Source organism: Sapajus apella, unplaced genomic scaffold (genome assembly GCF_009761245.1).
Source record: "Sapajus apella isolate SASKATOON/1434 unplaced genomic scaffold, GSC_monkey_1.0 scaffold62, whole genome shotgun sequence".
Taxonomy (NCBI): domain Eukaryota; kingdom Metazoa; phylum Chordata; class Mammalia; order Primates; family Cebidae; genus Sapajus; species Sapajus apella.
Genome location: NW_022437002.1, coordinates 18,538,629 through 18,565,259, shown reverse-complemented (window position 1 = coordinate 18,565,259; position 26,631 = coordinate 18,538,629). Strand labels below are relative to the sequence as shown.

The window sequence follows — 26,631 nt, the reverse complement described above, 5'->3', positions numbered from 1 at the left end:
AGTGATTTGAACTGCAGTGTTACCAGGGTGTCCTTTATGCCAGGGAAGGTGTGTCCCATTGGGCTGAAGTACATAGGAGGCACTCAATGGCTCAGGCTGGGGGAGGAGTGGGAGATTTGAGGCAGACATTTGATCTCTCAGCTCCTCCCAGGGAGGCAGGGGACAAGGTGAAAGCAAGACGCTCCCCGCCCAGATCCTAGGCCACAGAGGAGAGAGGAATGCGTCTCCTGGGGTGGACCTGGGAAGTGGGGAGGTCAGGGCCCGCCCCTGGGAAGCCCAGCAGACAGCCTCCTACATACATTCAGGACTGCTGGGTTCTCCTACCAGGAAATCCGCAGGCAGGGTAGACTGTCACCTCCCCCAAACCTCAGCCAGGTGTCAGCATCACCCCTTCTGGCTCTCGTCCCTGTGCAGGCACTCTGGAGCTCGGGGGAAGGAGGTGGAGCCAAAGCAGCCCGGACTGAGCAGAAATCTCATCTTCTTTTTCTTGAAATGCAGCCGGAGGGAGCAGGGTTTCACAGCAAGAACTTCCTGGCTGTGCATTTCTTCTGCACTTATTGCCTGTATGTACAGTCTCGCCATCTATCTCACGCCGTCTCTCTTGAGCATCGTGAATGTGCTCATACACACACAGATGCAAACAGACACTTAGGAATTCATAGCACAGGTTCTCAGACCTGCAGATAGACTTACAATAACACAGACACACCACAGTGCACCGTGGCAGAAAGCCCTTCATCCTCTGCTTGCTCACGTCTGAGGACAGAGCTCATACCCTCTGAAGGCCTCCCTCTGCCCTGGAGAACAGCTCTGGCTGTATATCCAAATGTGTCTTCTTACCACTCCCCTGTGGCCCTGGCTTACTTGCAGTTTCCCACAGAATCCCCTGCCTCTCTCTGTCCTGCAGACCCATCCTGCAGGCTCCCCTGAAAACTCCCAGGCATTGCTTATCCCGGGCGGGCAGGTGTCTCCTGTCCCCGCTAGTCTGCCACTTGTGCTTGGGTGAGGTCCAAGCAGCCTAGAGAAGATGGAACCCTCCCCCATTATCTGCTCTCCTGCAGCCACTCCAGTGTGGCATCCTTACCAGAGTGGTAAGGGCCACAGAGAGAGCTACACTACACAGTCAGAGTGACAATGCCAATAGCGAGGTAGGCGGGCCTCCCTCCCCACTGGCCACGTCAACAGAGGGGCAGTGAACAGATCTGGAGACCCTGCCTGTTCAGCCTACTGCAGGCATCTCTGGGAATGAAATGGACTGACGTCTGGGCTGCTGGGTTCTCTTTTATTTGCCAGGTAAGACAAAGAACAGGTCACAACATCACAGGGAATAAGACTGACAGAAGGACAGATACACAGAGTGTCATGCTGTACTACATAGGGAGCAGGGGAGGGTACAGGCACGGGTGAATTAAGTCTTGCTTTTTCAACTAACAGAATAAATAAATACAGTACACAGTGTTTTTGCCATGGGCTGGCACAAGCTCTAAGCACAAATGGTCACAAAACAGCTGGTTTGGAAAGCAGTCTGTACAGCCCACCAGCCTTGGAGTTGGGGTGGGGACCCAGGTCCCTGGACCATGCTCTGGGGGAGTGAGCAAGCAGGGAAAGGGAGACTCCGATAGGAGGGAGGGGCCAGGCTTGAGGCATTCCGCATTCTGCGAAGGGACAGTCAGAGCTTGAGCCTCTGGTCTCAGGCCCAGGTTGGCCCCGCAGGCCTGGGAGGGGCTCCAGCATGAGGTGTGGTGGGCCTGTACCCTCTGCCCACCAGAAGGGACGCTCAGTGCTGCTTACAAGTGTGCTCGGAGGAGATGCATGGTGCCGCTTACCAGTGTGCGTGAGACACGAGCGTGCTCTGCTCTTGCTCTCCAGCCGCTTTCATACCCAAGGCTGGTGCCCTAAACTTGAGAGCCCTCCAAGGGCAGGACCACATGGACCTTTCCTGCCTTCTCTGGGTTTGCAGATTTGGGTCAATTGAATGCGACAAGTGTTAACAAACATCTGAGGGAAGCTGGGCTGCTCCTGAGTGGGCCTGCCTCCCGCCATGACAGAACATTGCCCCTTAGGAGGTCAGGGGAGGCTTCCTGGAGGAGGTGGTGATATCCAGGGCTGTTGGATTCCAAGGCCCAGTGACAATCACTCATACCCAGGAACTGACAAAAAGTGTCAGTCTAAAAGCAGCTAGGAATCTTCCCATACCTTACCAGATGATTATTTTTTTTTTTTCAAAACAGAACTTCCTGGAGCTAATCCCAGAGGACAGTGGCTGGGCCATTGGCCACAGAAGCCCTCCCAAACCAAAAACCTCCTCTGTCCCTCCTGGAATCTGCCAACTTCCCACAGCGCTGCCAGTCTCTTCTCTGATGCTCCCATGGCTGGTGGATTCCCCTTCCAGATTCCAGACCCAGCAAGACACTTGAGGATTCAGAAACCCTCAGCTGCCTGTCTTGGTACTTGCCACATGTAGGTGAGGTCTTTAGCCTGGATTCCAGGCCCCTTAACCCCACCTCTGGTGAAGCCAGCCACCCCTTTCCTGTGGTCTGTGGAGTCTCATCTCTGCTGCTTTTTTCAAATGGTTCTCCTGGACCAGACTACCATCCCCCTCACTTTTCTCCTGTCCGAAGCCTTCTCCATCTGCCCCAGCCGAGGCTGACCCCCTCAAGGGTGATAGGCATTGACTTCTTCACAAACCAATCCTCCAGGAAACCAATAGAACCCCTCTCTTCCCACTGAGTGAGGAGACAAGCCTTAAGAATCTTTACCCTGGTTTTCAGATCGTTTTTAAGCAGGGGTTGGAGTGTTCAATGGTGAGCCAAGAGTTGGGGAGCATGACCAAGAATTTGTCCAAGCCACCCTTCCCACTGCCAAGAGCCCCTGAGATCATGCAAAGGTATGAAAATGGGGTGATCCCAGAGACTGGCACTGGAACTCAAGAAAATCAGGATCAAATCCAGATTGTCTGAACTAGAGGGAATCCATTATACTTATGGGGAAACTAAGGCAGTGTCTACAGAGAGGCTTTTACATACAACACTCCTTGCTCCACAGCAAGGCTACAGTAATTTTCTAATTCATACATTGTGCTTTTGAGAACCTTCTGTCATTGTCAATTGAACTAAAAACTTCGGTCCTGCAAGGTTGTGCACAGAATGCAGAAAGTAGAGCTGGCTAGGACCTTACAGCCATCTAACCCAGACAGGGAAACAGACCCAGAGAGGCTACAGGCTTGCCCAAGGTCACACAACTTTTTTTTTTTTTTTTTTTTTGAGATGGATTCTCACGTTGTTGCCCAGGCTGGAGTGCAGTGGCATGATCTCGGCTCACTGCAACCTACACCTCCCTGGTTCCAGCAATCCTCCCTCTTCAGCCTCCTGAGTAGCTAGGATTATGGGCACATGCCACCACACCTGGCTAATTTTTATATTATTAGTAGAGATGGGGTATCACCACGTTGGCCAGGTTGGTCTTGAACTCCTGATTTCAGGTGATCTGCCTGCCTCGGTCTCCCAAAGTGCTGGGATTATAGGCATGAGCCACTGCCCCCGGTCAGTCACACAGCTTTGAAAGGGAGTTTGCTGATCTGGGTTTCCTGGCTATAAACAGGAACACACTTTTCCATGCCAGTGACTAGTTGGAGAGAAGCCCTTACCTCCATAACTGGCTCTAGGGCAGGAAGCCCACAGAACCCTAAGCCTATGCGTTGCTGTATGCTTTGCATACACTGTGCGCAGGAGCAGAGTTCAACCTTCATTCCTGGTCACCCACACACCTGCTATGGACAGTACCTGCTGGATGTGGAGGCTGGGCTTATGGGAGAGGAGCACCAGCCCTGGTGTCTCTGAGAGCACCTCTTCCCCTGCTGCCACACTCCAACTAGGGAAGTCTCTCCAAATTTAGCTCTAGAGTCCTGGCTGAACACTGACACTAGGCTTCTGTCTTTGGAGGTTTTACAGGCAGGAATGCTGGCCATTCTACTGCCTGCCCAGCCTGACTACTGCCTCCTCAATCTTGGGAATGAGGACCTAAACACTGAGAAGAGAGAAGAGAAAGTAATTCATGACACCTTCTAGATGCCAGCCTGGGTGAGGGTGGGAGTAGGAGCCAGTGCCACCTCCCACCTGCAGCTCCAGATCCCCAGGGTCTCCAGCTAGGGGCTTGTTGCTTCTATTGGGCATGGGAAAGAACAGCTGCCTAGAGAGGGTGTGGATGCAGGGAGGAGACAGGCAGGCAGGGCAGAAGGGAGGGAAGAGGAGTGGAACGAGAAGTAGCAAAATTACTAAAACCCAAAACCAGCCATAACCCTGAACAAAACATAGCTTAAGAATTGACAACACCAACACAGCCAGCACTAAAGGAAGAAACTAAGGGCACGGGGAGAAACAGGGAGAAAGATCAAGGGTGGAGAATACAGAGGTTGGGCGGAGATGAGGGCAGGGACCTGGACAGAGACCGGAAGAGGGAGATCAAGGGAAGAAGGAAGGAGAGAGAAGCAGAAAGAGAAGGGATAGCTAGAGTGAGCCACAGAGGCTGCAGGGCAGGGGTGGGAGGGAAGAAGAGATGGGGGCAGGGCAGGGGGCCTGGGGCAGGCAGGTGCCTGAAAATATAGCTTTATATATTTATATTTATATCTCACATTCCACACATAGACTCACTAGGGTGGCAGAAGGGGAGGGAGGAAAGGGAGGAGGCACTATTGAGATGGGGATCTAGCCAGGGAGAGCCTCTCACTTCCCGGAGGAAAGCTTGGGGCACCCCAGCCTCTCACCTCCTCCCCATTCAGCCTCCAGGGGGTCCAGGCAGGGCCATGCAGAGGGTATGTAGGTGTGGGCTTCACTTCGGGCTGGGTATGGGGAAGTGGGGCAGGGAATAGGACACCAGGCCCTAGGATCCCTGGGCTCATGAAGTTAACTCCTTGAGAGCCACCTGGGGATAACCACGGGGCGAGGAGGGGATACCCAAGACCCCTGGGAGGCCAGACAGTCAGTTGGGCAGTGTGTCGAGTCCCAGGGAGGCTGCATGCTGCTTAGCCCGGAGCCGCAGGTTCTCGATGCTTGTGGTTTTACTGTTCAGGGCAGCTGTTGCAGGAGCCAGGCCCGCTGGGGGTGCAGGCAGCAGTGGGGACCCCCACACACCCTGGTGGGCAGCAGCGGCTGCTGACAGGGACTGGTAGTAGGACTGGCAGTGCAGTGAGCCCAGCGGGGCCATGTTGACACCCAGGTAGGGCACAGCGGCAGCAGCCGCCGCGGCAGCAGCAGGGGCGGGACCCCCCACTTCGAAGGATGAGTAGTGCACCAGGTTATTGGTGGCCGCCATGTGCTGACGGAATTGCTCCTGCAGACGGAAGAGGCTCAGAGGGGACGAGGAGTAGGAGTGGGAGGGTCCCAGGAGGCCACCCCCTGGGGCCGCAGGAGGGAGGGTCAGGCTGCCTGGGGAATCTGCAAGCAGAGAACCCAAGAACAAAGCACTCAGGACAAGAGCATTTGTCTGCCAGGTGAAGTACGCTCAGCCTTCTCACCCCCTCGGCGCTACAGACAAGACAGGCTTCGGCTGAAACCACATCCATCCCATCCCAGCCAGGGCATCCCCTGAAACAAGGCTCAGAATCCTAGGAGAAAGGGACCCAGGCTTCCTGGGAAAGCCCCGGGGGCCCTGCCAAGGCCCCCATGTCTGTCTCTTTTTCTTTTCAAGGGCTGTAACCTCCCCTGCCGCTCCCCTGCCCAGTGCTCCCATTCCCTCCCTCCAACCTTCAGCTCACAGCCCAGTCCCCTCCCTGCTGGGCTTAGGGTTTGTGTCTGAGATATGCCTCATGCCAGAGCTCTGTTTCTTCAGAAATGTGCTCAGAGTCTCTGCTGCATGTGGAAATCTCTGATGCCAATGCAGTATTTGCCCAGTATGCACCAAGACATCCAACTGGTTGTTAAAATATTGGAATACTGGCTGGGTGTGGTGGCTCATGCCTGTAATGCCAGCACTTTGGGAGGCCGAGGCGGGCAGATCACCTGAGGTCAGGAGTTTGAGACCATCCTGGCTAACACAGTGAAACCCCGTCTCTACTAAAAATACAAAAATTATCCAGGCGTGGTGGCACACACCTGTAGTCCCAGCTACTCTGGAGGCTGAGGCAGGAGATTCGCTTGAGCCAAGGAGGTGGAGGTTGCAGGGAGCCAATATGGCGCCACTGCACTCCAGCCTGAGCAACAGAGCGAGACTCTGCCTCAGAAAAAGAAACTGGAATACTTCCAAATGGTTGATAAATAATTTTTGCCCTGAGCTCTGGCAGTATCCTTCCCCTGCTACTCAGCCCATCCCTCAGAACCCCCTGGACCTTCCCACAACTCAGCAACTAAAGGGTGAAGACCTGGCCCAAGCCTGCTGTGGCCAGTCCATTCTGATGGGCCATGACCCTGAGGGGCAGTTGATTACTCCCTCCCTACCTCTGACCCGCTTCACACGCTCAGGTCCCCCAGGCCCCAGCTCTCCCATGGCACCCCTCAGACCTCACCTGCCTTGGGGCTGCCCCTCTTGCAGCCCAGCCCCTTGCTCTCAGCCCCAGGGCTCTTCTCAGCTTTGAGGTCCTCAGCCCCTGCCCGAGGATCCTCCTCACGGTCCGGCTGATCCTCGGGAGCTGATTCACTGGCCGACTGCTCAGACAGACTCAGGTGAAGCTCAGCAGGGGGGTCACCGCCAGGCAGACGTGGGGGCTGGTCAGTGTCCAGCTGGGTATCTGGAGTGGGGGCCTCGGTCTTGCCTTCCCCGTGGGAGCCCTCAGCCTCCTTCTGCTTCTGGAGCTGTTCCTTCTGCAGGCTGCGCTGCTTCTTCCGGAACTTGGCCCGGCGGTTCTTGAACCACACCTGGAGACAGGAAAGGAGCAGTCCGAGGTGGGCAAGAAAGAAGTGGAGTTGGCGTGGAGCAGGGTGCTCTGGGAGAAGAGGTACATGATCACATTGCCCCCACCCCTCTAGGGAACACACACCTTCTGTCCCTTCCCAAACTGCCCTCCTATCACCGAAGGCTTTGATGGAGAGATCAGTTGCACCTTGGCACAGGGGTGACATGCTGGCTCCTGGACAAGGCCAGACTGATGGGCTGGTGTTTGTCTGCAAGGCCTAGTCAGGAGAGTTGGTCCCTACCTGCACCCGGGCTTCGGGCAGGTTGGTGCACATGGCCAGCCTCTCACGCATCACCACATCTGGGTAGTGAGTCTTCTGGAAGGTCTTTTCCAGGGCCTCCAGCTGCTGAGCCGTGAATGCCGTGCGGCTGCGACGTTGTTTGCGGTGCTGGGAACCATAACGGGCCTCCAAGATGATGTCTTGAAATGTACAGCCGTTGGAGGGCAAGGAGAGGGGGCCCATTTAATTACGGGAAATAGTTTTGAATCTTATCCTGCTCTGACCCACTGTGGATACCCAGGCTGCTGCCAGAGCTGGCCCTAGTCCCTTGCCCTTAGAAATCACCCATCTCCATGTGGCTGTGAGCTTTCAAGTTCTCTCCACCCCATTATGCAGCATCAGTACCACAGAGGTCTAACTCAACTCCACAAATGGCTGTCAGGCATACGATTGGGGTGGGGGGGGTCTTTGTTATTCGGCATTGGGGGTGGGTAAGTGGGTATTGCCCTAAGATGGATACTGTGAGTATATTTTGAGACTCCATGACGCTAATAATCTGTAAGTCTATATCACAAGAGTCCTAAGACCCTACAGCCCTTAGATTCTGAATACTAAGACATCTTTAGCATTAGAGTACTGGTCTCGGCCCATGAGAAGCCAGGCTGGGCTGGTACCCATCTCAACGTCTAGTTAAGGGAGGACTGACTAAGCAAATGGAATTCACTGGCACTCCATCCTCTGTTCTGTACACGTAAACCACCTCATCCCGGCTGGCCTAGAGTCTCTGATGGCAGGGCCTGAGGCTCCTGCTCTTCTGTTTCATGAACAGAGAGCCTGGCTGGGGGAAGAACGAAGAGGGGAGGGTGGGGGCAGCAGGGCTCAGGTCTCAGGTAAGGCTTGTTGTACTCCGTCTTTATCCTGTGGCTGCCTCCCCAAGGACAGAAGGACAAAGAGACCAGGTTCTAACCACTGCAGGCTTGGAGGGGAGACAGGACTATGGACTGTTGATTCCATGGTACCATCTACATGTCTGGTAATATGATAACACCCAGGATAGGTACCTGCCTGGGGCTGGGGTCTAGCCTCCATCCTGGGGTCTAGCCTTCAGCCCTTTTGCTTGAATAGCCCCTGGAGAATAGACAGTAACCTCTGTCCTCACTGCCTCCAATCATGTCATAATTGGATCCTGCCCTGTCTGTGCTGAAGGGAACTTGAGTCATCTCAGCCTCTGCATTGGGCTGCCAGAGTCCTTCCCCTGCGCTCCAGGGAATGGGAAGTCATCCACAACACCCTAAATAGGAAGAGGCAGCCAGGCACAGGCCAGATCACGGCTGTAACCCCAGCACTTTAGGAGGCCAAGGCAGGTGGCTCACCTGAGGTCAGGAGTTCGAGACCAGCCCAGCCAACATGGCAAAACCCCATCTCTACTAAAAATACAAAAGATTAGCTGGGTGTGGTGGCAGGCACCTGTAATCTCAGCTACTAGGGATGCTGAGGCAGGAGAATCCCTTGAACTCAGGAGGTAGAGGTTGCAGTGAGCTGAGATCACACCACTGCACTCCATCCGGCCTGGGCGACAGAGCAAAACTCCATCTCAAAAAAAAAAAGATCAGGTGTGGAGGCTCACACCTGCAATCCCAGCACTTTGGGAGGCCGGTAGATCCCCTGAGGTCAGGAGTTTGAGACCAGCCTGGCCAACATGGTGAAACCCCGTCTCTACTAAAAATACAATAATTAGCCAGGTGTGGTGGCACATGCCTGTAATCCCAGCTAGTCAGGAGGCTGAGGCGGGACAGTCACTTGAACCCGGGTGGCAGAGGTTGCAGTGAGCCGAGATGGCACCATTGCACTCCAGCCTGGGCAACAAGAGGGAAACTCCATCTAAAAAAAAAATAGGAAGAGGCAACTTGGTATCCAGGAAGCCCCAGACTTTGAGATACTTCTCCAGCTTAAAAAAGAATCTCTGAACCCCTCACAGACTGACCTTAATCCTGGGCCTGACTCAGCCCTGAGCTCTTGTCGGTCATCCTGGGGCAGGCGAAGGCATGGGGACTGCTCTGTCAGCCCTACTCTGGTTGCGGGAGGAGCAACAGCTCAGCATCCTACTGCTGGCTCCAGGGACTACAGGGGTGGAGTCAGGGTAGGTGTCACAGGGAAGCCAGATTCTTTTGTTTTTTGTTTTCTTTTCTTTTTTTGTTCTTTCTTTTTATTTTATTTTCTGAAGCCAGACTCTTTAAACCTTGGGCAGAGCCTCTGCTAGAAGGCAAGGCTTCCATACAAAGGCTCACCTGGAGTTCATGTTCTTCCTTTTTAAGAATTAGCTGGGGGTGGGCTGAACACCCCAGTTCCTCTGCCCCCACCGGCGGACATGAGCCCCTGTCCCTGACTCCTCTCTGTGCTCTGGTCCTCGGGTCCTGGAATACTGTCAGGAGCTGATGTCACCACCAGGTTGGGCACAGGACTGTATCCAACATCCCCACACTAGAAACTCATGCCTCCACATTGCTCCAGGGAAACTTTTACCCACTGAGTTCTGCCCAGAGGCCTGGCGGAGTCTAAAGGAGTGAGACTGGCCATGCTCTCCTTGCCAGGCCAGTGCCGCTACCCATGTGGAATCTTCAGATCCCTTCCCATTCTGTGCCTTTCCTCATGTTGGCCCCCTACTCCTTGCCATGCCTTTTTGAGGCCTGGTTCCTGCCCCTATGGCCTTCAGAAAGCTCTCCCTGACTACCCCAGCTGATCCTGTTGCTCTGAGCGGCCCCAGCATTTGACCCTGGACATCCTCCTGTTGTGCCCTCTTATGGGTCATGGGCACCTGTTCTCCCTAGGAGTTCCCTGAAGTTATCTGAGGCCTGCCTGGCACAGGGCTGGGCCCATGTGGGTTTACCAGCTGCTCAAGTCTCTGCTGAATACTTTGAATATGTTATCACAGATCACCTCCCAACCACCCTAGGGGATAGGCATGGCCGTTGTCTCCTTTTTATAAAAAGAGAAACTGAGGCTCAGAGAAGAGAGCTGAATGGGAAAGCCCCGAGCTGACCAAGTCTGGGACTCCAAAGCTCATATTTTTAGCCATGTTATTTTCCAACCCCACCCAGCCCAGATTTAGCCTCTCTGAGCCTCCATTTCCTTGTTCATAAAATGGAAATACCTCTCTACATGGGGATTGGATCATTTGATACACACAGAAAGAGAGACCCCCACAGTGCCTAACCCACAGTTGGTGTCAAAACACAGAAGCCATTATTTACAATTCCCTGTGCCTGAACTCTCCTTGCCTGAGCACTCCGGGCCTCTTCCAGCTACTTCCCAGCCGGAATACTCTGGGCCCTCCTACCCCATTTCTTCATCTGTGAGATAAGGCTAATGCATGCCTCCCTCATGGGCTTGTTATGAGAATTTGAAGGCATAGGGCAGCTCCAGAGCCTTGGACAGTGTTGGCAAACAAAAGACGCTCTGGATATACACACATAGCTTTGAATTGACATCTCTCTGTGTGGTAAGTGACCTGAGTCTTTTGGAGCTGCCTGGAAGAAGCTTGTCCAGTGCTCCCTCTCCTGTTTGCCTTCCAGAACCTCCACCCCCAATCCCCACAGTCCCATCTCCGTGGTCCAGTCCCCAGGGCCCTTACCAGCCAGGCGCTCAGCCAATGTAAGCGCATGCACCGAAGGCCGGTAGTCAGGGGCATGCTGGGCCTGCTGGGCTGCCTGCTGGTGCAGGTTGTACATGGCACTCAGTGAGTTCATGGCATGCAGCGAGTAGCCATTCACCCCGTAGTGCTGCATGGCGGCATCTGCCTACAGATGGAAGAGGGAAAGAGACATGAGGCAGGGCTTTCAGACTCTGCCCTCAGGGGGACCCACCCCCAGTCCAGCCTGGATGCCCACCTTCTTTTCTTCTTTATCTTTTTTGAGATGGAGTTTTTGCTTTTGTTGCCCAATCTGGAGTGCAATGGCACGATCTCAGCTCACCGTAACCTCCGCCTCCCAGGTTTAAGCCATTCTCGTGCCTCAGCCTCCCGAGTAGCTGGGGTTACAGGCATGTACTACTATGCCCAGCTAATTATTGTATTTTTAGTAAAGACGGGTTTCTCCATGTTGGTCAGGCTGGTCTCGAACTCCCAACCTCAGGTGGTTCGCCCACCTCATCCTCCCAAAGTGCTGGGATTACAGACATGAACCACCCCGCCCGGCTGATGCCCACCTTCTGATGGGGCAGAAGCTCTCTCTATCAGAAAGGAGGCTGTCTTGTCCATGGCTTACCAGGTGAGGGCTCTTGCATTCACTCCTTCATTCACCCACTCATTCATTGATTCACTCAGCAGGGCCAGTGTGGGTTTAGGGCTCTGGGCTAGAACCTCAGGACAGGCTAAAACCTCAACTCCACCACTCAGGAGATTTGTGGCTCTGGGCATGTCACTTCACTTCTCTGACCCACAGTTTCTCTATCTGCAACATGGGGTTAATATCAGTACCTGTCTCATAGGGTTACTGCAAGGATTAACAGAAGCTTTTACAAAGGACTGGATCATATTATATACAGTACTCAAAAGTATTAGTCGTTGTGATTTACAAATTCATTTGCTGCTTTATGCAATCATCTCTTCATTCAATTATTCGGGCACTTACTCATTTTTACCTTCATTGATTCACTCACACACTTATTACTTATTCAACCAATACCCATTGAGGGCCACTTGGAGCCAAGCCCAGAGCTAGATTCTCCACTGAGGCATTTGCTTTGAAATGTGATAAACCCTAATGTCCTGCACAAACGTAAGAATACCGTTGTTATGACTGTCGTATGCTCACTGCCATTACCTCCCATTATTCTCACCGTATCTCCAAGAAGCAAGCCAACCAAGAATGATGAGCCCCACTTGCAGCTGAGTCTACTGAGGCTTAGAGAAAGAACAGCGTCAAGCTGAGGCCACACAGCCAGTCCAGGGTCTGCCCCACTCCACATTCCTGCAGTCTTATTCTTTCATGGCCAACTGTCCCAAGGAAATCTTCCATTCCTCAGGGAAGACGTCCATCCTTCTGAGACAGCTCCACCGTCAGCAGGAGGCTGCCAAGGTCCCATCCGGACCCTCACCCACCCTGCAGCAGTGTGAAATGTCATTTTTGGAACTGATTCCACATCTGGAATCTCCCCAAAACACAACAGTGTTTCTTATTTCCCAAGTGTGGGAGGTGAAAAGAAAAGGCTGGGGCAATGGTAGGTCCATTTGATAAAAGGAAGACATATGCAGGTATCTCAGCTCCTCACTGAAATAGATGTGGGCTATACAGAATCACGCACAGCTGCAGGCAAGCACACGCACGTTTCATGCACAAATACACGTAGGCAGACATTCTTGGCAAGGCATTCATAGAGCTGGCCTATTCACAGACACAAAATGTTATTTCCCCACCATTCCACGCACAGACATGCTCACAGATATCTATTCATGCAGCAGAGACATCTACACACAAACATTACACTCCAACATATAGAGTGTATGTTTTCTATTTTATGTTTTACCATGTGAGGGCTCACACATCCATTTCTATATTACACATATTCATCCAACATATATTTATTAAGCACCCACTTACTAAGTAGCAAAGTCCCTAGCTTCATGGAATTTACATTCCTAGATGTGGGGGGATGTATAACAATGAATAAAAATATACATACTAATGTCAGACAGGAATACAGTCTCTGAAGAAAAATAAGGCAGGGGAGGAGGATGACAAGAGGGAAAGGAGAAATTGTTGTGGAACATGTAGTCAGGAAAGGGTTCTCTGACATTTGAGCAGAAACTTGAAGCAAGGCACGTGGAGCTCTCAGGGAGACTTTCTAGGCAGAAGGAACAGCAAGGACAGAGGCCTTGGGGCATGGACAGGCTGTGACTGTAGAGCAGCAAGAAAACAAGGGTGGATGGAGCACAGAGAGAGGGAGCAGGCGAAGGAGGTGAGGTTGGAGAGAGAGGGGCCACTAGCCAGAGGGCTCCACCGCCCATTGTAATCCTATGGCTCAATGGAAATCCCATCTGGATTTTATCCTGAGTGTGATGGGATGCCCCTGGAGGGTCTTGAGGGGAGTAACATAATATGATCTGGGTTTTTTGCTTTGTTCTGTTTTTTTTCTGAGACAAGGTCTTGCTGTATCTCCCAGGCTGAAGTGCAGTGGTACAAACTTGGCTCTCCATAGCCTCAATCTCTGGTACTCAAGCAATCCTCCTACCTCAGCCTCCCGGGTATGCTGGGACTACAGGCGTGCACCATCATGCCAGGATAGCTTTTTAAATTTTTCTATAGAGACATGGTCTCACTATGTTGCCCAGGTTGGTCTCAAATTCCTGGGCTCAAGCAATCCTCCTGCCTTGGCCTCCCAAAGTGCTGGGATTACAGGCGTGAGCCACCACACCTGGCCTATGATTTATTTTTAAAAGCTCAATTTGGCTGCTATACAGAGAATAAACTGCAGAGTTGCAAGAAGAAAAGCAGAGAGAGCAGGCCACTAGGACACCGCAGAAGTCCAGGCTGGTGACCATGCTGCCTTCACTAGAGTGGAGGAGGTGACAAAAAATGGTCAGATTCTGGTAGTTTGAAGGTAGAATCAGCATGATTGCTGATAGCTTAGTTATAAGATGTGAGAAAAAGAGGCCAAAAAAAAAAAAAAATAGGATAACTCAAGTTTCCATCCTGAGCAGCTGAGTGAAGATGGGTCCTTTCCTGAATGAAGAGCACTGAGTTGGAGAAGCAGATCTGGGGAGGGAGAGAATGGAAATCAAGGTTTGGAGGGACATGGCAAGAGTGACTGACATGAATTCAACTTCCGGGTAAGCATGTTGAATTGGCTGTTGGATGTGGGAGTCTGGAGCTGAGGGCTAGATTTACAGATTCTGAGTCAGCACTAACACACTAGCTTCCTCCAACAGCATTCACTTACAGAAGCCTTCTCCACACACCAGAACCATAACCTCAAGGCAGAAAGCTAAGAGAAAAGAGTGATAGACGACCGGGCGCGGTGGCTCACACCTGTAATCCCAGCACTTTGGGAGGCCGAGGCAGGTGGATCATAAGGTCAGGAGTTTGAGACCAGCCTGGCCAACATAGTGAAACCCCATCTCTACTAAAAATACAAAAATCAGCCAGGTGTGGTAGTAGTGCCTGTAGTCCCAGCTACTCAGGAGGCTGAGGCAGGAGAATTGCCTGAACCCAGGAGATGGAGGTTGCGGTGAGCCAAGATCTCGCCATTGCACTACAGCCTGGGCAACAAGAATGAAACTCTGTCTCAAAAATAAATAAATAAATAAAGAGAAAAGAGTGATAGACATGGTGAGATGAAGAATTTACCCCTCAATATAACAGAATATATCCATAAACAAAGCTAAAAGGCAAACAACAAATTTGGAAAAATATCTGTTATATACTGTATATGCCATAGAGGAATTCATAAAAAATAAATAACACAAATCAAATAAAAGGGAATATCCATAATATACAAAGAACTCTTATTTGGGAATAAAAAAATAAAGATGGGTGCACTGGCACACACCTGTAGACCCAGCCATTCAGGATGATAAAGTGGGGGGATCACTTGAGCCCAGGAGTTTGAATTCAGCCTGGGCAACATAGCAAGACCACATCTCTAAATAAATAAATAAAAAGATGGTTACCTTAGTGAAAGATAGGCTAAGTAAATGAAGAAACAACTCATTAATAAAGAAATACAAATAGCCAACCGACATGACAAAAAGCTCAGCCTTATTTATAAACAAAGAAAGAAAAAGGCTGGGCGCTGTGACTTAGGCCTGTAATCCCAGCACTTTGGGTGGCTGAGGTGGGCAGATCATTTGAGGTTAGGAGTTTGAGACCAGCCTGGCCAGCATGGTGAAACACCACCTCTACTAATAAATACAAAAATTAGCCAGGTGTGGTGGCCCATGCCTGTAATCCCAGCTATTCGGAAGGCTGAGGCAGAAAAATCACTTGAATCCGGGAGGCAGGGGTTGCGATGAGCCGAGATCACACTACTGCACTACAGCCTGGGCAACAGTGAAACTGTGTCTCAAAAACAAAAATAATAAGATCATTATTTACCAATCAGATTAGCAAATATAAAGAAAAATTATTACACAGGGTTATCTAGAGGAGTGGGAAATGGTCCTTCTCCTACCTTGACGGCAGAAGAGCTATTTACTCCTTACATCAAAAGCCTTTAGAGAGTACATCGTCTTTGACCCAACAATTCCATTTCTAGAAATGTACCCTTCAAGTATGCAGAGATATGATGGGAATATTTATCACAGCACTGCCTGCGATGGCAAACAATTGAAAACCTAACTATCCATCGAGAGAGGATTAGTTTAGCAAGTGAGGGGACAGGTAGGCCCACAGTGGAATACGGCACTGCAATTTAAAACGATGTGTATCTGTATGTGCTGATGTTCACAAGATACTGTTGAGTGGGAAAAATAGGCAACAAAACAATACGCATGATGTGATCCCATTTTTGTAATGCATGTATAAATATGCATAGAAAAAAGTCTGGAAGGTGATACCCTTAAATGTTAACAGAGGTTATCTCTGGGAGATAGCAGATGGGATTACAGGTGATTTTCACATTTATATTATTTCTTTCTTTCTTTTTTGGTGGGGGTAGGGGCTGGGAGGAGGTATCCACGTCTTTTGCTGGATATGAGGATGAAACCAGGCTCCAGAGTGTGTCAGAAGCTCCAGGTGAGGAAGGGGGAACGGAGTTTAGAAGTCATTTCATCCATTCCAACTCCTGCTATTGGAATGCCTCTCCCCCACCAAACTCAGGGGCTTTGTTGCTTTAAAATTCACTGCTGTTGATGTGGTAAGTGACATTTTAATTGACTTAATTATTGCTGATCTCACAGTTTTTGATGCACAACGCAGCTTTATTAACTGAAGCCAGAGAGATGCCTCTCTGGGCCCCACAGTTGCCCCATCCCCGTGGCCCTCTGAGGGTCTCTGAGATCTTCCCAGCCTGGTCTGATGCCTTCCCCCTCCCCATCACCAAGCACTACCAGACTACCTGCCACTCCTTTTCATCTCCATGCCTTTACTCTTGCTGGGCTCTCTACCTGATTCACCATCTCTCTTCTTTCCCTTCCCCCGACAAACTCTTCCCTCTCCATAAGGCCTAGCTGAACTGATCCCTCTTCAGAAACGGGGCCTTCCCCTGCTCTCCTCTCACAGGGAATCTCTCCCCGCTCAAGGCTCAGATAAGATCTGTATGCACCGATCATAGAAATGACGATGACTGCAACGGTGACAACAACAATACTAGCTATCATGTCCTGAACACACTGTGCCGGACACCACACTCAACACCTTCGGTGGATTTTCTTCATTCTAGTGCCTGCAGCACAGTGCTGTGATGACACTTCTACCCCCCTGACTAGACCAGACTGAGCTCCGTGAGGGCAGAAATTATCTCATGCATTTCGGGACACCCACCCCACCCCCAGATCACAGGGCCTAATGCAGAAGCAGGGCTAGGAAATAAGGATTAGATGATGAATTAATGATCACAACTGTGTATTAAATGCCTCTGTTACATCAGACGTCTCCATCAATTCTCCCAACACTGTAGGAGGTAGAAAATGTTATCCCCATCTTCCAGATTCAGAAATGGAAGGTGAGAAAGATTGGATAATTTGCTAAAGGCCATACAGTTAGAAAGTGGTGGAACAGGTGTCAACAGTGAAGTTCTTCCCACTAGCTAGTGTTTCCTAGCCCCAGTCACACAGGATCTTACCCCAGCATATTCCATTCCCTGATTTCTTTTTTCTTTTCTTTTCTTTCTTTTTTTTTTTTTTTTGAGACAGAGTCTTGCTCTGTTGCCCAGGCTGGAATGCAATGGCGCAATCTCCGCCTCCCGGGTTCAAACGATTCTCCTGAGATTACAGGCGTGAGCCACCGCACCTGGCCCCATTCTCTGATTTCTATCATCTCTTAATTGGTCCAAGACAATAGGAGGACAGCAAGAAAAAGCATATTCTGCTGGCTGAGGTGGCTCATGCCTGTAATCTCAGCACTTTGGGAGATCGAGGCGGGCACATCACGAGGTCAGGAGTTTGAGACCAGCCTGACCAATATGGTGAAACCCCATCTCTGCTAAAAATTCAAAAATTAGCCAAGCATGGTGGTGCATGCCTGTAGTCCCAACTACTTAGGAGGCTGAGTTAGGAGAATTGCTTGAACCTGGGAGGCGGAGGTTGCAGTGAGCTGAGATCGCACCACGGCACTCCAGTCTGGGGGACAGAACGAGACGTGGTCTCAAAAAAAAAAAAGAAAAGAAAAAACACATTCCCTCTGGCATGCATGCTCGTGTGCACATTGTGTGCATGTGTGTGTGCTGTGAAATGAAGCCATATGTAAGCCCAAATCTTCCCTGCTAAGCTTTTCTCCCTCCAGCCTCATACTCCTCTGCCTCACTACAGCTGGATCTCAAGGCCCCTGCTCTTCTCTGAGGCCACAGAGGGACCCTTGTCGGTGGATGCTACTTACCAACCAAGCTGCTCACATGCAGTCCCACACAGCCACAGGTCTGTGGCTCACCCCAGTGTCCATGTGTGGCCATGTGTGTACACAACCCAACTGGGATCCGCCACGTGACTGTATGTGCCTGTCTCTTGTTTATGTGTGTATCTGGCTATTTTATGTGTCTCAGTGGGTGTGCATGCCTGTGAGCCCATGTGTACAAACAATGTATCTCTGAGTGTGTGACCAGGTAAATGTACACTAACTGGTACCCTGGAAAGTCATGTGGCCCCCATCCCCTGCTGCTAGGTCAGTGCACTGTGGCTCTTCCACCCCTGAACAGGATGTGAGAGAGGACAAGAGAAAAATACAAAGAGAGAAAAAAAAGCAAGGAGATAAATCAACACAGCAAATAAATAATTTGTCTTAGCCATTGTTTCTGCAACACCTGGCACAGAGCCTGGTACACAGTTGGTGCTTAGGAAATAGTAACTTCGAATGAGTGGGAAGGAATTTTAGACCAAGGGATTGTGAGGGAGACAGGACCAACACAGCCCAGGATGGTCCACGGGAGGAAAGGGAGACCCGGAGTCCCAGCCCATAACCTCCTCTGTCCCAGGACTGTAGGCCTCGTGGGGGCGACTCCTGCCTAGTGGGCCGTTTCCCAGCAGTAGGGGCAGCCAGGACCTGCAGTACAGTGGTCCTCAGCCAGGCCCAGCCACAGGAGCCCCTTCCACATCCAGTTCTGAATCCTGGTGGCCCCTATAGGGAGGCCCCCCAGGCTGGAACCTACAAGGCCTGCAGGAGCCTCTAAACAGAGGCCCCACACTCCTGGCCCCAGACTGGGCCCTGCGTGGGCTCAGCCCACTGCACACTCCAAACAGAATCAATTATATATTTAAAAGGTGCCGCCCCGCAATTCCTGGCGAGCCAGGAGAGCCATCCATCATGGCGCGGCCGCGTTTCACAAGCTGTCGAATTGTGCTTACATTGGTTAAAAGAATCTTTATATTTCATTAAGCAAGCAGATCGGCGGATCTCCCGCCACAGGCGCCATATAGATGGCTTTAATTTTCCAAATCTGCAAATGCATCCGTTATGTCCCCGCGTCGCTGCTGGCTGCGGCCTAATGCCCAGCCAATCGAAGAATCAAGCAGAATTTTATTAGAGGGCATTTTTTATAAATTAACGGCAGCAGTACCATGAAAATGCATGCAAGACGTCTTTGATTAAAAGGAAAGTGGACCCTTCCTTGGGTCACACTCGGCTCAGCCACCCCGCAGGCCAACGCCGCCACTCTTTGCCTCTCCCTTTCCTTCTCTGAACTTTTAATTCTCCCTCAGTTACTTCTCATTCCCATTCACAGTGGAAACATGGCAAAACAACTTTATTTAGAGGAAAAGAAAGAGAAGCAGAAGAGGAAGAAACCAACATTCTCTGAGAGTCTCACCCCGCTGTCTATTCCAGGCACGGTGAGGCACGTCATCTCATTGACATCACCACCAGCCACCTCTCTTTGGCCATCTACCGCGAGCCAAGACTTGTTTCACTCATTCCAGGTGTATCACCTAATAAACTTCCACACAACCCTTCCAGGTAGGTATAATTATCCCCAGTATATGAATGAGAAAACTGAGACTCAGGGAGACAACGTCTCCTGCCCAAGGTTTCACAGCTAGTAAGTGGTGGAGGCGGGATGGGAACCCAGGTCTCTGAGTCTCTGAAGAGCTACCTGGTATTTATTTTCACAGTGTGACCAAGAGATAGGCCCTGGTGAGACTAGCCCTGAGTGTCAATGGCAGAGGGAGGGATGGAGAGTAGCCTGTTGCCATGGACTTTCTTCCCTGAGAAATGCTGCTGCCTTTATCTCTGGAAGTTCTCCAGTGACCCTCTGAGGAGAGAGGCTGCTGCAACTGTCCCTCCTGCTTCGCAGCTTGGAGTCCAAAAGGACTTTTACTCTCTCAGGTAGAAGATCATGAATACATGAACCCAGGAGCAGCAGGCCTGGGCTTCTGCCCCAACTCCAGGCTGCCCTGTGACCTTAGCTAGGGTCCTACCATCTCTGAGCTCATGAAAGAGACCTTGTCATGAAAAGTGTGTAACCCAGGGCTGGCCAGCCACATGTGAGGGAGGCGGAAGAGGAGGGACTCGTTCATGTGTATGCATGTGTGTGTGCACGAGTGTGTGGGTGTTGTGGGGCAGGCTGAGCAAGATGACCTAGAAGCCTTCCAACTCTGAGCCTTTGCAGCCAAGATTTTAAGGGAAGCTCTGTCCCTGGCACATGCCAGATACTCAGCGTCAGCACCTCATTAATGTCTTACCCCAAGTCTATGGGGGAAGCACTATGATTATCTCCACATTGCAGATGAGGAGTTGATACTCAAGGAAGGTGAGTCCCCTTGGCTGGCCTGCTTGGGAATGGGGAAGTACCCCTGTTTCCACATTTGTCCTTAGTTCCAGGTTGCCAGGAATCTGCAGTGGGAACATAGGATGTAAGGGCTATGAAGATCCCGGTCCTACCCTGACCAAGGACCCTGCAGGCATACGGTTTGGGAGCAAACTTGACATGAGGACAACCCCAGCTATTACTCTCAGATGCTGCTTATTCTACAGGGGCTCCTCCAAGAGCCCCAGATCATTCATGGGTCACGCTGAACCTTCCACGCTCCCCAAATCTCCTGTCAGTCTCAGGTACTCAAAGGTGCAGAAAGCCAGGGATCAGCCTCTTCCTCCTCCTGCCAGGGGCCAGATTCTTCCCAGCCAGGGATCCCCACCAGAGGGTGGGGTGGGCCAGGCCTCCTTTGAAACAAACAGACCCATCTCTCAGACCAGTTCTACCAGATACCTTCAAAGCCATATTTCTTAAAAGGCATATCCAAATTTGTCATCTCCCCTTCCTTCCTCCTTCTTCCTTCCTACCCTCCCCCCACCAGTGAGCCAGGGCCCTCCAAAGCTACCAGGTGGCTGCCTCCCACTCCGGGAATGTTGTCTCTCCACCAGCATGACCTGGAGAACTCCAGACTTCTCACACTAAGCTTGGGCACCCCTTTCTCCAGGGAGCCTCTCCTGCCACCCCCATCTTACTGATTCAGAAATGGAAGGTGAGAAAGATTGGATAATTTGCTATAATCATCAAGTTTTATCACTGGTTGGGTCCAGAAGTCACTGACTGGGTCTGGTGACTTCTTTAAATTCCTATCCTTACCAAACTGTAGTTGCCTGTTTGCCTACCTTTTGCCAAGTTTTATAATAAATAACTATTATTACCAGCTATCCTCATAGAGACCTGACTGGCAGCATCTCATTTAATCTTCAAAACAACCTCATAATCCCCATTTGACTGCTAAGGAAGCTGAGACCCAGAGAGGTAAAGTCACTTGTCCAAAGCTACCCAGCTAAGCAGCTTAGCCAGGATGGAATCCCGGGAGTCTAACTCTAAAATGTGAACTCAGTGCCCACTAGAGCTCTTACCCTTGACTGGGGGCAGGGTTTGGTTCCCCAGCTAGTACTCAGTACTCAGTTCCCAGAGCAAGAACCCGGAGGCCCGAGTCCTTGCCTTTCACCATTCAGACATTCATTCCACCAAGAAAGATGGAGCCACTGCTTGTTGAGCGATGGACTTTGGGAGTAGTGTCATGAATTCCAGCTCAAGGGGCTCAGATTCTAGGGGAATTGCAGATGGGCACATGACCAGCTCTGGGAGATGAGAGAAGGCCAGCAGAGCCCAGAAATGAGTGAGCCAAGGTCCAAAGTTTCCTCCTCACCCTGCCTGCTCTGCCCTGCCCCAGCAGGGAAAATCCAGTGTCCTCATCAGAAGCCAAGCCACCTTCGGCCACAGCTGTGGCCCTGACCTTGTCACAGACTAAGCTCTAACCCTATCCTACATGAGCACTGGCCACTGCCCTCACCTTGGCCATGTTCCCTCCCCCTGCCAGGGACATAGACATCTTGACCCTCACGTCACCACCGTTAACCCCACATTGCTTGATCCTTATGGGAAGAGGATGAGCTGTAGAGGTCAAAGAATCTGCTCATCCTCCTTTCGTCTCCGCTGAGGGCTCCCAAACTGAGCCTGGAGTTGGAGCCATGCGTGGCAGGCAGGTGGACTTAGAAGTACGTGGCTTTGCAAGGGTCAGGTTAGAAGGGGTGCTGGACGTCATAAGGGGCACACAGAGCTCATAAATTTCTCAAAGGAGATTCTCACCTCCCCTCTTGGCTCAGGAATGAGGACCCAGTGATTACAAGAAGAACCCACCTGGAGAGCTCCAGGGTCCCGGTGGGTCTCAGGGCCGACCACTGGCCATCGGCCCTTTGAAGGAGTCGGGGGCTCTTAGTTCCTACACAAACTGTTATCCATTAACATCCAATTATCCCTTGGTCCGAGTCATTAATTATAAATCAACCGCTAATTGGAGTAATTAGCCCCCTGCAGGCTAATGGGCCGAGACTGAGGGAGGCCCCTCTGCCTACAGTCCTCCAGCTTCCCGAGGTCCTTAATGTTGAGGGTGCAGAGAAATCAGGCGGCTGGAGGTAATTTTTTTTTTTTTAAGGTGGCAAAATGCAGCCAGGGAAGGAAAAGAGGATGGGAGAAGCCACTTTTTTTGTTGCTTTTTCTCAAATCTGGTCCAGCTTCAGCACTTGAGAGCAGGCAGGTGGTGGAGGAGGCCGAAGGACCTGACTGCAAGTCTTGAGAGTAGAGTTGTCTGGGTAATTGCTTGATTCTCTGCTTCCTTTCTGGCAGAGATACAGCTAGCGCACTGGAGATCAAGGAGACTTGGACAGAGCTAAGATGCAGCAGGGCATATGTTAGGACCTCAGGATGTTCCTGGCCTCTCCATGGTGCAGAAGTGGTGGCCCTGCCTGCTGGGTTAGCCCTGGCCTGAAGTCCCTCAGGGATGACCTGGTCTGCTCTTGGCCATCTAGATCCAAGCAGGGGCTGGGAAACGGACTTCAGAGTCCCCTGTGGAGAAGAGCTGTTCCAAGCCCAAGTTAGGGCCTCCAAATGGCTGGAGGAACTCGGAGGAGGCTCTGTTCTTCGGGCACAGAAAGCACGGTTCCTGCTCGGCACACTGACAGCTCTGCACACTGACAGATGTACAGCGCATCGGGGATGCAAACACACCCTGAAGATAGAGCCGTGGATGGTGGAGGGGGCTGTGAAATCCAGTCGGCTCCACTGGCCTCGGGCACATTGAAGTAATGTCCACAGTGGCAGTAGACTGGCGGGAAGGAGTGACACCGTTCGGGGAAATGTGCTCCCTCCTGCCGCTCTCCTATCCAGGGAATTCCCTTTTGCCGGTGAAAACCTGGCTAAAGTCCGAACAACAGCTGGGGCCAGAGCCACCAGAGCTCTGGTCTGTGCAAACTGGGATCTGTGGTCTGTGCAAACTGGGAGGTCCACCCATCAGGCAACACTGGGGCCGAGTCAAATAAGCTCGGAAGAACAGACAAGTGACTAAATAGAGAGGCCACTGAATCTGATAAGGGACAGCCCGGCTCTGTGCCCTTCTCACAGAAGGGGAAACTGAGACTCACTCAAGGGCAGACAGAAGAGGTACTCAATACAGGATGAATGTGCAGACCAGAACACATGCCCCGCCTGAAGCTTACCCACCCACCCCAGCTCCCCCGCCACACTCATTCGGTAATGGGCTTTGGCGGGCAGCAGTGGCGTCGCCCGGGGCCTTGATTAGATATTTATTGCTGTCATTTACATGGGCACCGCGGGGCGGCCGAGCGAGTCTGTGGGGAAGGGGTGGAATTGAGGGCGAAATGGGAAGGCAGGGGTGGGGGAGGTGAAGACTGGCTCCTCAAGGACTTAGGACCGGCCAGGAGACTAAGCTTCAAGGCCCGGAGAGAGTGGTGGGAATAGGGAGGGCAGAGGCCAAGCAAAAATGTAGACGCACCCTGCCTGAGGCTGCGTGGGGCTTCTGCGCAAAGCAGGGCCTTGACGCTTGGGACTGTTGCCCTAGGGGGTATCTGCGTTTGTTGGCATGTCTGTCTGTGTGAGGTTAGCCTGTGAGTATGGAACTGTGTCTCTCAGAGGGGTTTTGTGTGGTTTAGTGGATCTGCCTGTGCATCTTCTTGTGTGACTTCTCAAAGAGTCTGAGTGTGATACCCATAGCCCGGGTGACTCTAACCCAGGAGTCCCGTTCTGTGTGCCTGTCAGCCTCTATATGTGTGTCTGTGTACGACCGCCAATTTAGACAGCTGGCAAATATGTGTGCACACACAGCATTCATTCAGACACAGGGGGGACTGCGCCTCTGGATCTGGTTCTCCCCTTCCCTCAAAAACCACCGGCAATGTCCCTATGCTCCAGTCACACCAGATGGGTTGCTCCTCAGAAGGCCCCTGGCCTCCGGGAGGCTGACACTAAGGGCTATGGTGGACTCCTCATTCCAGGCTGTATGCTCCCAGAGCGCCCAGGCCCAGGAGGGGATGGAAACTTTATTTCCTGCTCAAAATCAGCAGTGTGTGCATGGGTGTGTGCCCGCGGTGTGTCAAGTGAAAGTTATGTTTAAGAATGGAGAAGCAGCTCATATTTCCCAAACACATAGGATTGTGCATGTGAAAGTGGCCAGGACAGGGGTGCAGGGATCCTGCAGACACTCACCCGATGCCCGTGAAGCTGACCCATAAGCCCGCTATCCGGCAGAGACCTTCCAGAGGCGCGAGTCCTTGCCTTTCATCATAGCCTTTCGCCTGGGGCGGGTTTCCACTCCTCTGTACCTCTGCCCTTCTGTTCTGCATTCCGTTCAGGGTCTGGGCTGCCAAATTCCCACCTTCTTGCAGGAGTTGGTGCCCCCAAGGTCTGCAGGGGTGGGGTATGGTGTTTACCCCCCTCCTGAGTAGCAATGCCCTGCTTCTTTTCCCAAGAGTGCGTCTACCCCAGCCATAGAGGAGAGAGCTTTGAGCCAATTATCCAGATAATTTGCTCTCACTAGGCAGCAAATTCAATTTTTTTTGAACATCTAGACATATACATAAACACAGCTGGTTTGCAGAAAGGGGAGGTAGGAACTAAATTCATTGGTCCTTAGGCCAGAGTGCCTTTCCGCTTGAGGGGAGGACAAGGGATGAAGGTAAGTGAAACACAAATCCCCGAAAAATTGAAAACGACCCCCACTACGCCCACCTAAAACTAACAGGCCACAAAACTTCCTAGAAAGGGATCAGACAGAGCTGACCCGCCTGCAGCGCAAAGGAGCCCCGGCACTAGAGAGAGGAAAGGACTCTGGTCGTCCTGCATCGCCACAGCCAGCTGGGAACTTGCACAATTTCCTCGGATGTGGAGCACACAACCCCTGCGGTGCCGACAGCCCCTTCCTCCGAGGCCCATCGAGTCAATAAAGCCCTCCTCTTTCCCCAATGTCCTCAAACCGGAGCTGCTCTTAGAAAACCAGCAACGGCCCACCCTGCCGCGGCCTCGGAGAACTTTTGTCAAACGAAAAAGACTTTCTGGGGCCTGGGTTTGAAGTAGCGGAGGTGCCCCAGGCTCCGAGGGTTCTCCGCTTTGGGGAATTGCATGCTTGGAAAGAGGGTGAAAAGGCCTCGGAGCTCATCCGCCTTGTTTCCCCATTCTGGGACTCCTTCCTGCCCCAAATCACAAGCCTAAGGAGCCCACTGCCTCCCAAACTGAGTGTGGCTGGAATCCAGGAAAAGTCGGGACCCCAGATTTGGTGTGAATTTGGGGAAAAGGAGGTTTCTCTCAAGCTTCTTAAGTGCACTACCAGTGCCACCGAAGCCTCTGCGCAGGTTCCGGGAATTTGTGATCGTCAGAAAGTTCAGCCGGTGGTGCCTGGAACCCTGCATAGTCTGTCAGGGCCCCTGGCCTGTTGTCGTCCACGACCGAGTTACGGCCAGGCCATCCGGTGTGGGAAGCCCAGAGAGGAAAGACTCTGGCCATCTCCCCAACGCTTTGACCGCTCCCCTAGAAGCGCCCCGAGAGCCGCTCCGGTGACTGCCCCCAGCCTGCCGTTCCCCACCGGCGCTCACCTGATCCACGCCGGCTGAGGCCTCGGGAGGTAAAACGAATTCCAGGGAACCAGGGCCACTGCGCCCCAAACACCCACCTAGAGGACCCTAGCCCGAGACCACGTCTACGAGAGCAGAGGCTGGCTGAGCGCCGAACCGACCTCAATTGGAAAATTTGTGCAGAATCGCAATCAAGAAAAAAAAGGCGCACTTGGTGGCAGCTGAGTTTGAACAGGATCCGCGCAGGCGAGACCAGAGCCAGATCCCGGGCAATGCCCGGGGCACTGCGGGGTTTGCGTGGACCAGGAAGCTGGGGAGGTGTGGGCGGCCTCTGCGCTTTGCGGGCTGGGAACTGGGCCGCCGGCCGCGCCCCCTCCCCAGCCTCCACCCCAGGCTTCGCGACTCCCCGGGCCACATCTGCTCAGCATTACGCCGGCCACCTCCCTCTCCATGCCGCCCCCTTCCAAACTAAGAAGGATTTGTCTCCGCTTAATATCCAAACCTCTTTTGTATTTTTTTTTTCAGGGGCGAAGTAATATCTTCCAAATGAGGCAAAACCATGACGGATCCGAGGCGTTCTCCGCGGATGCCTGCGTCTCCGCGGGCCAAGGCCTGCATCTCCGCCTCGGCGCGTCTCTGCCCAAGGCTCGCCCTTGGCTCTCTCTGCCTCGGAATTTTGAGTTCTGCGCTCTTTCTGTTTTCCTAGATTGCTCACTTTCTCCCTCCGTTTTCAGCCCCGGGTATCGCTTCCTCTGTCTCACCATGGGTCTCTCTGTCTCCGACTCTCCGTCTTTCTGGAGTCCCTCCGCTTCTTCTGTCCCTGCGCCTTCTGTCTGTCCCCAAGTCCCTGCCTCCCTGCAAACTTTCTGATCTGCCCAGTGGGTCCGGGACTACAGGACACCAAGAGGGAAGGCTGTCCCCGGGGTCTCACGGCCCGCGTCCTCCCCGCAGCTACAGTCCCGCGCCCTTCCCGGCTGGGCCCGCCAGCCCCGCCCGCTCGTACCTGGTCAACCCGGCCCGCGCTGCCGCCGCCGCCGCCGCTGCCA

General features: G+C 52.2%; 1 protein-coding gene across 1 annotated transcript; it reads right to left on the bottom strand.

Annotated features, from left to right (window-relative positions):
• Window positions 1-3,487: 3,487 nt before the first annotated feature.
• Window positions 3,488-26,631, bottom strand: DMBX1 (diencephalon/mesencephalon homeobox 1). The gene is made up of 5 exons (XM_032247458.1): window positions 26,589-26,631; window positions 10,738-10,903; window positions 7,128-7,306; window positions 6,500-6,848; window positions 3,488-5,432 (listed from the first exon to the last, which is right to left on the bottom strand). Exons 2-5 carry the CDS (start codon window positions 10,889-10,891, stop codon window positions 4,978-4,980), a joined length of 1,137 nt encoding a protein of 378 aa, XP_032103349.1. The 5' UTR covers window positions 10,892-10,903; window positions 26,589-26,631; the 3' UTR covers window positions 3,488-4,977.

Excerpts from the sequence above, each read along its gene's own strand:
- DMBX1 (XM_032247458.1), bottom strand. The coding sequence starts at position 10,891 with ATGCAGCACTACGGGGTGAATGGCTACTCGCTGCATGCCATGAACTCA. Across the intron at positions 7,307-10,737 it reads ATTGGCTGAGCGCCTGGCTG|ACATCATCTTGGAGGCCCGT; the intron begins GTAAGGGCCCTG and ends GTACATTTCAAG. Across the intron at positions 6,849-7,127 it reads TGCCCGAAGCCCGGGTGCAG|GTGTGGTTCAAGAACCGCCG; the intron begins GTAGGGACCAAC and ends TCCTGTCTCCAG.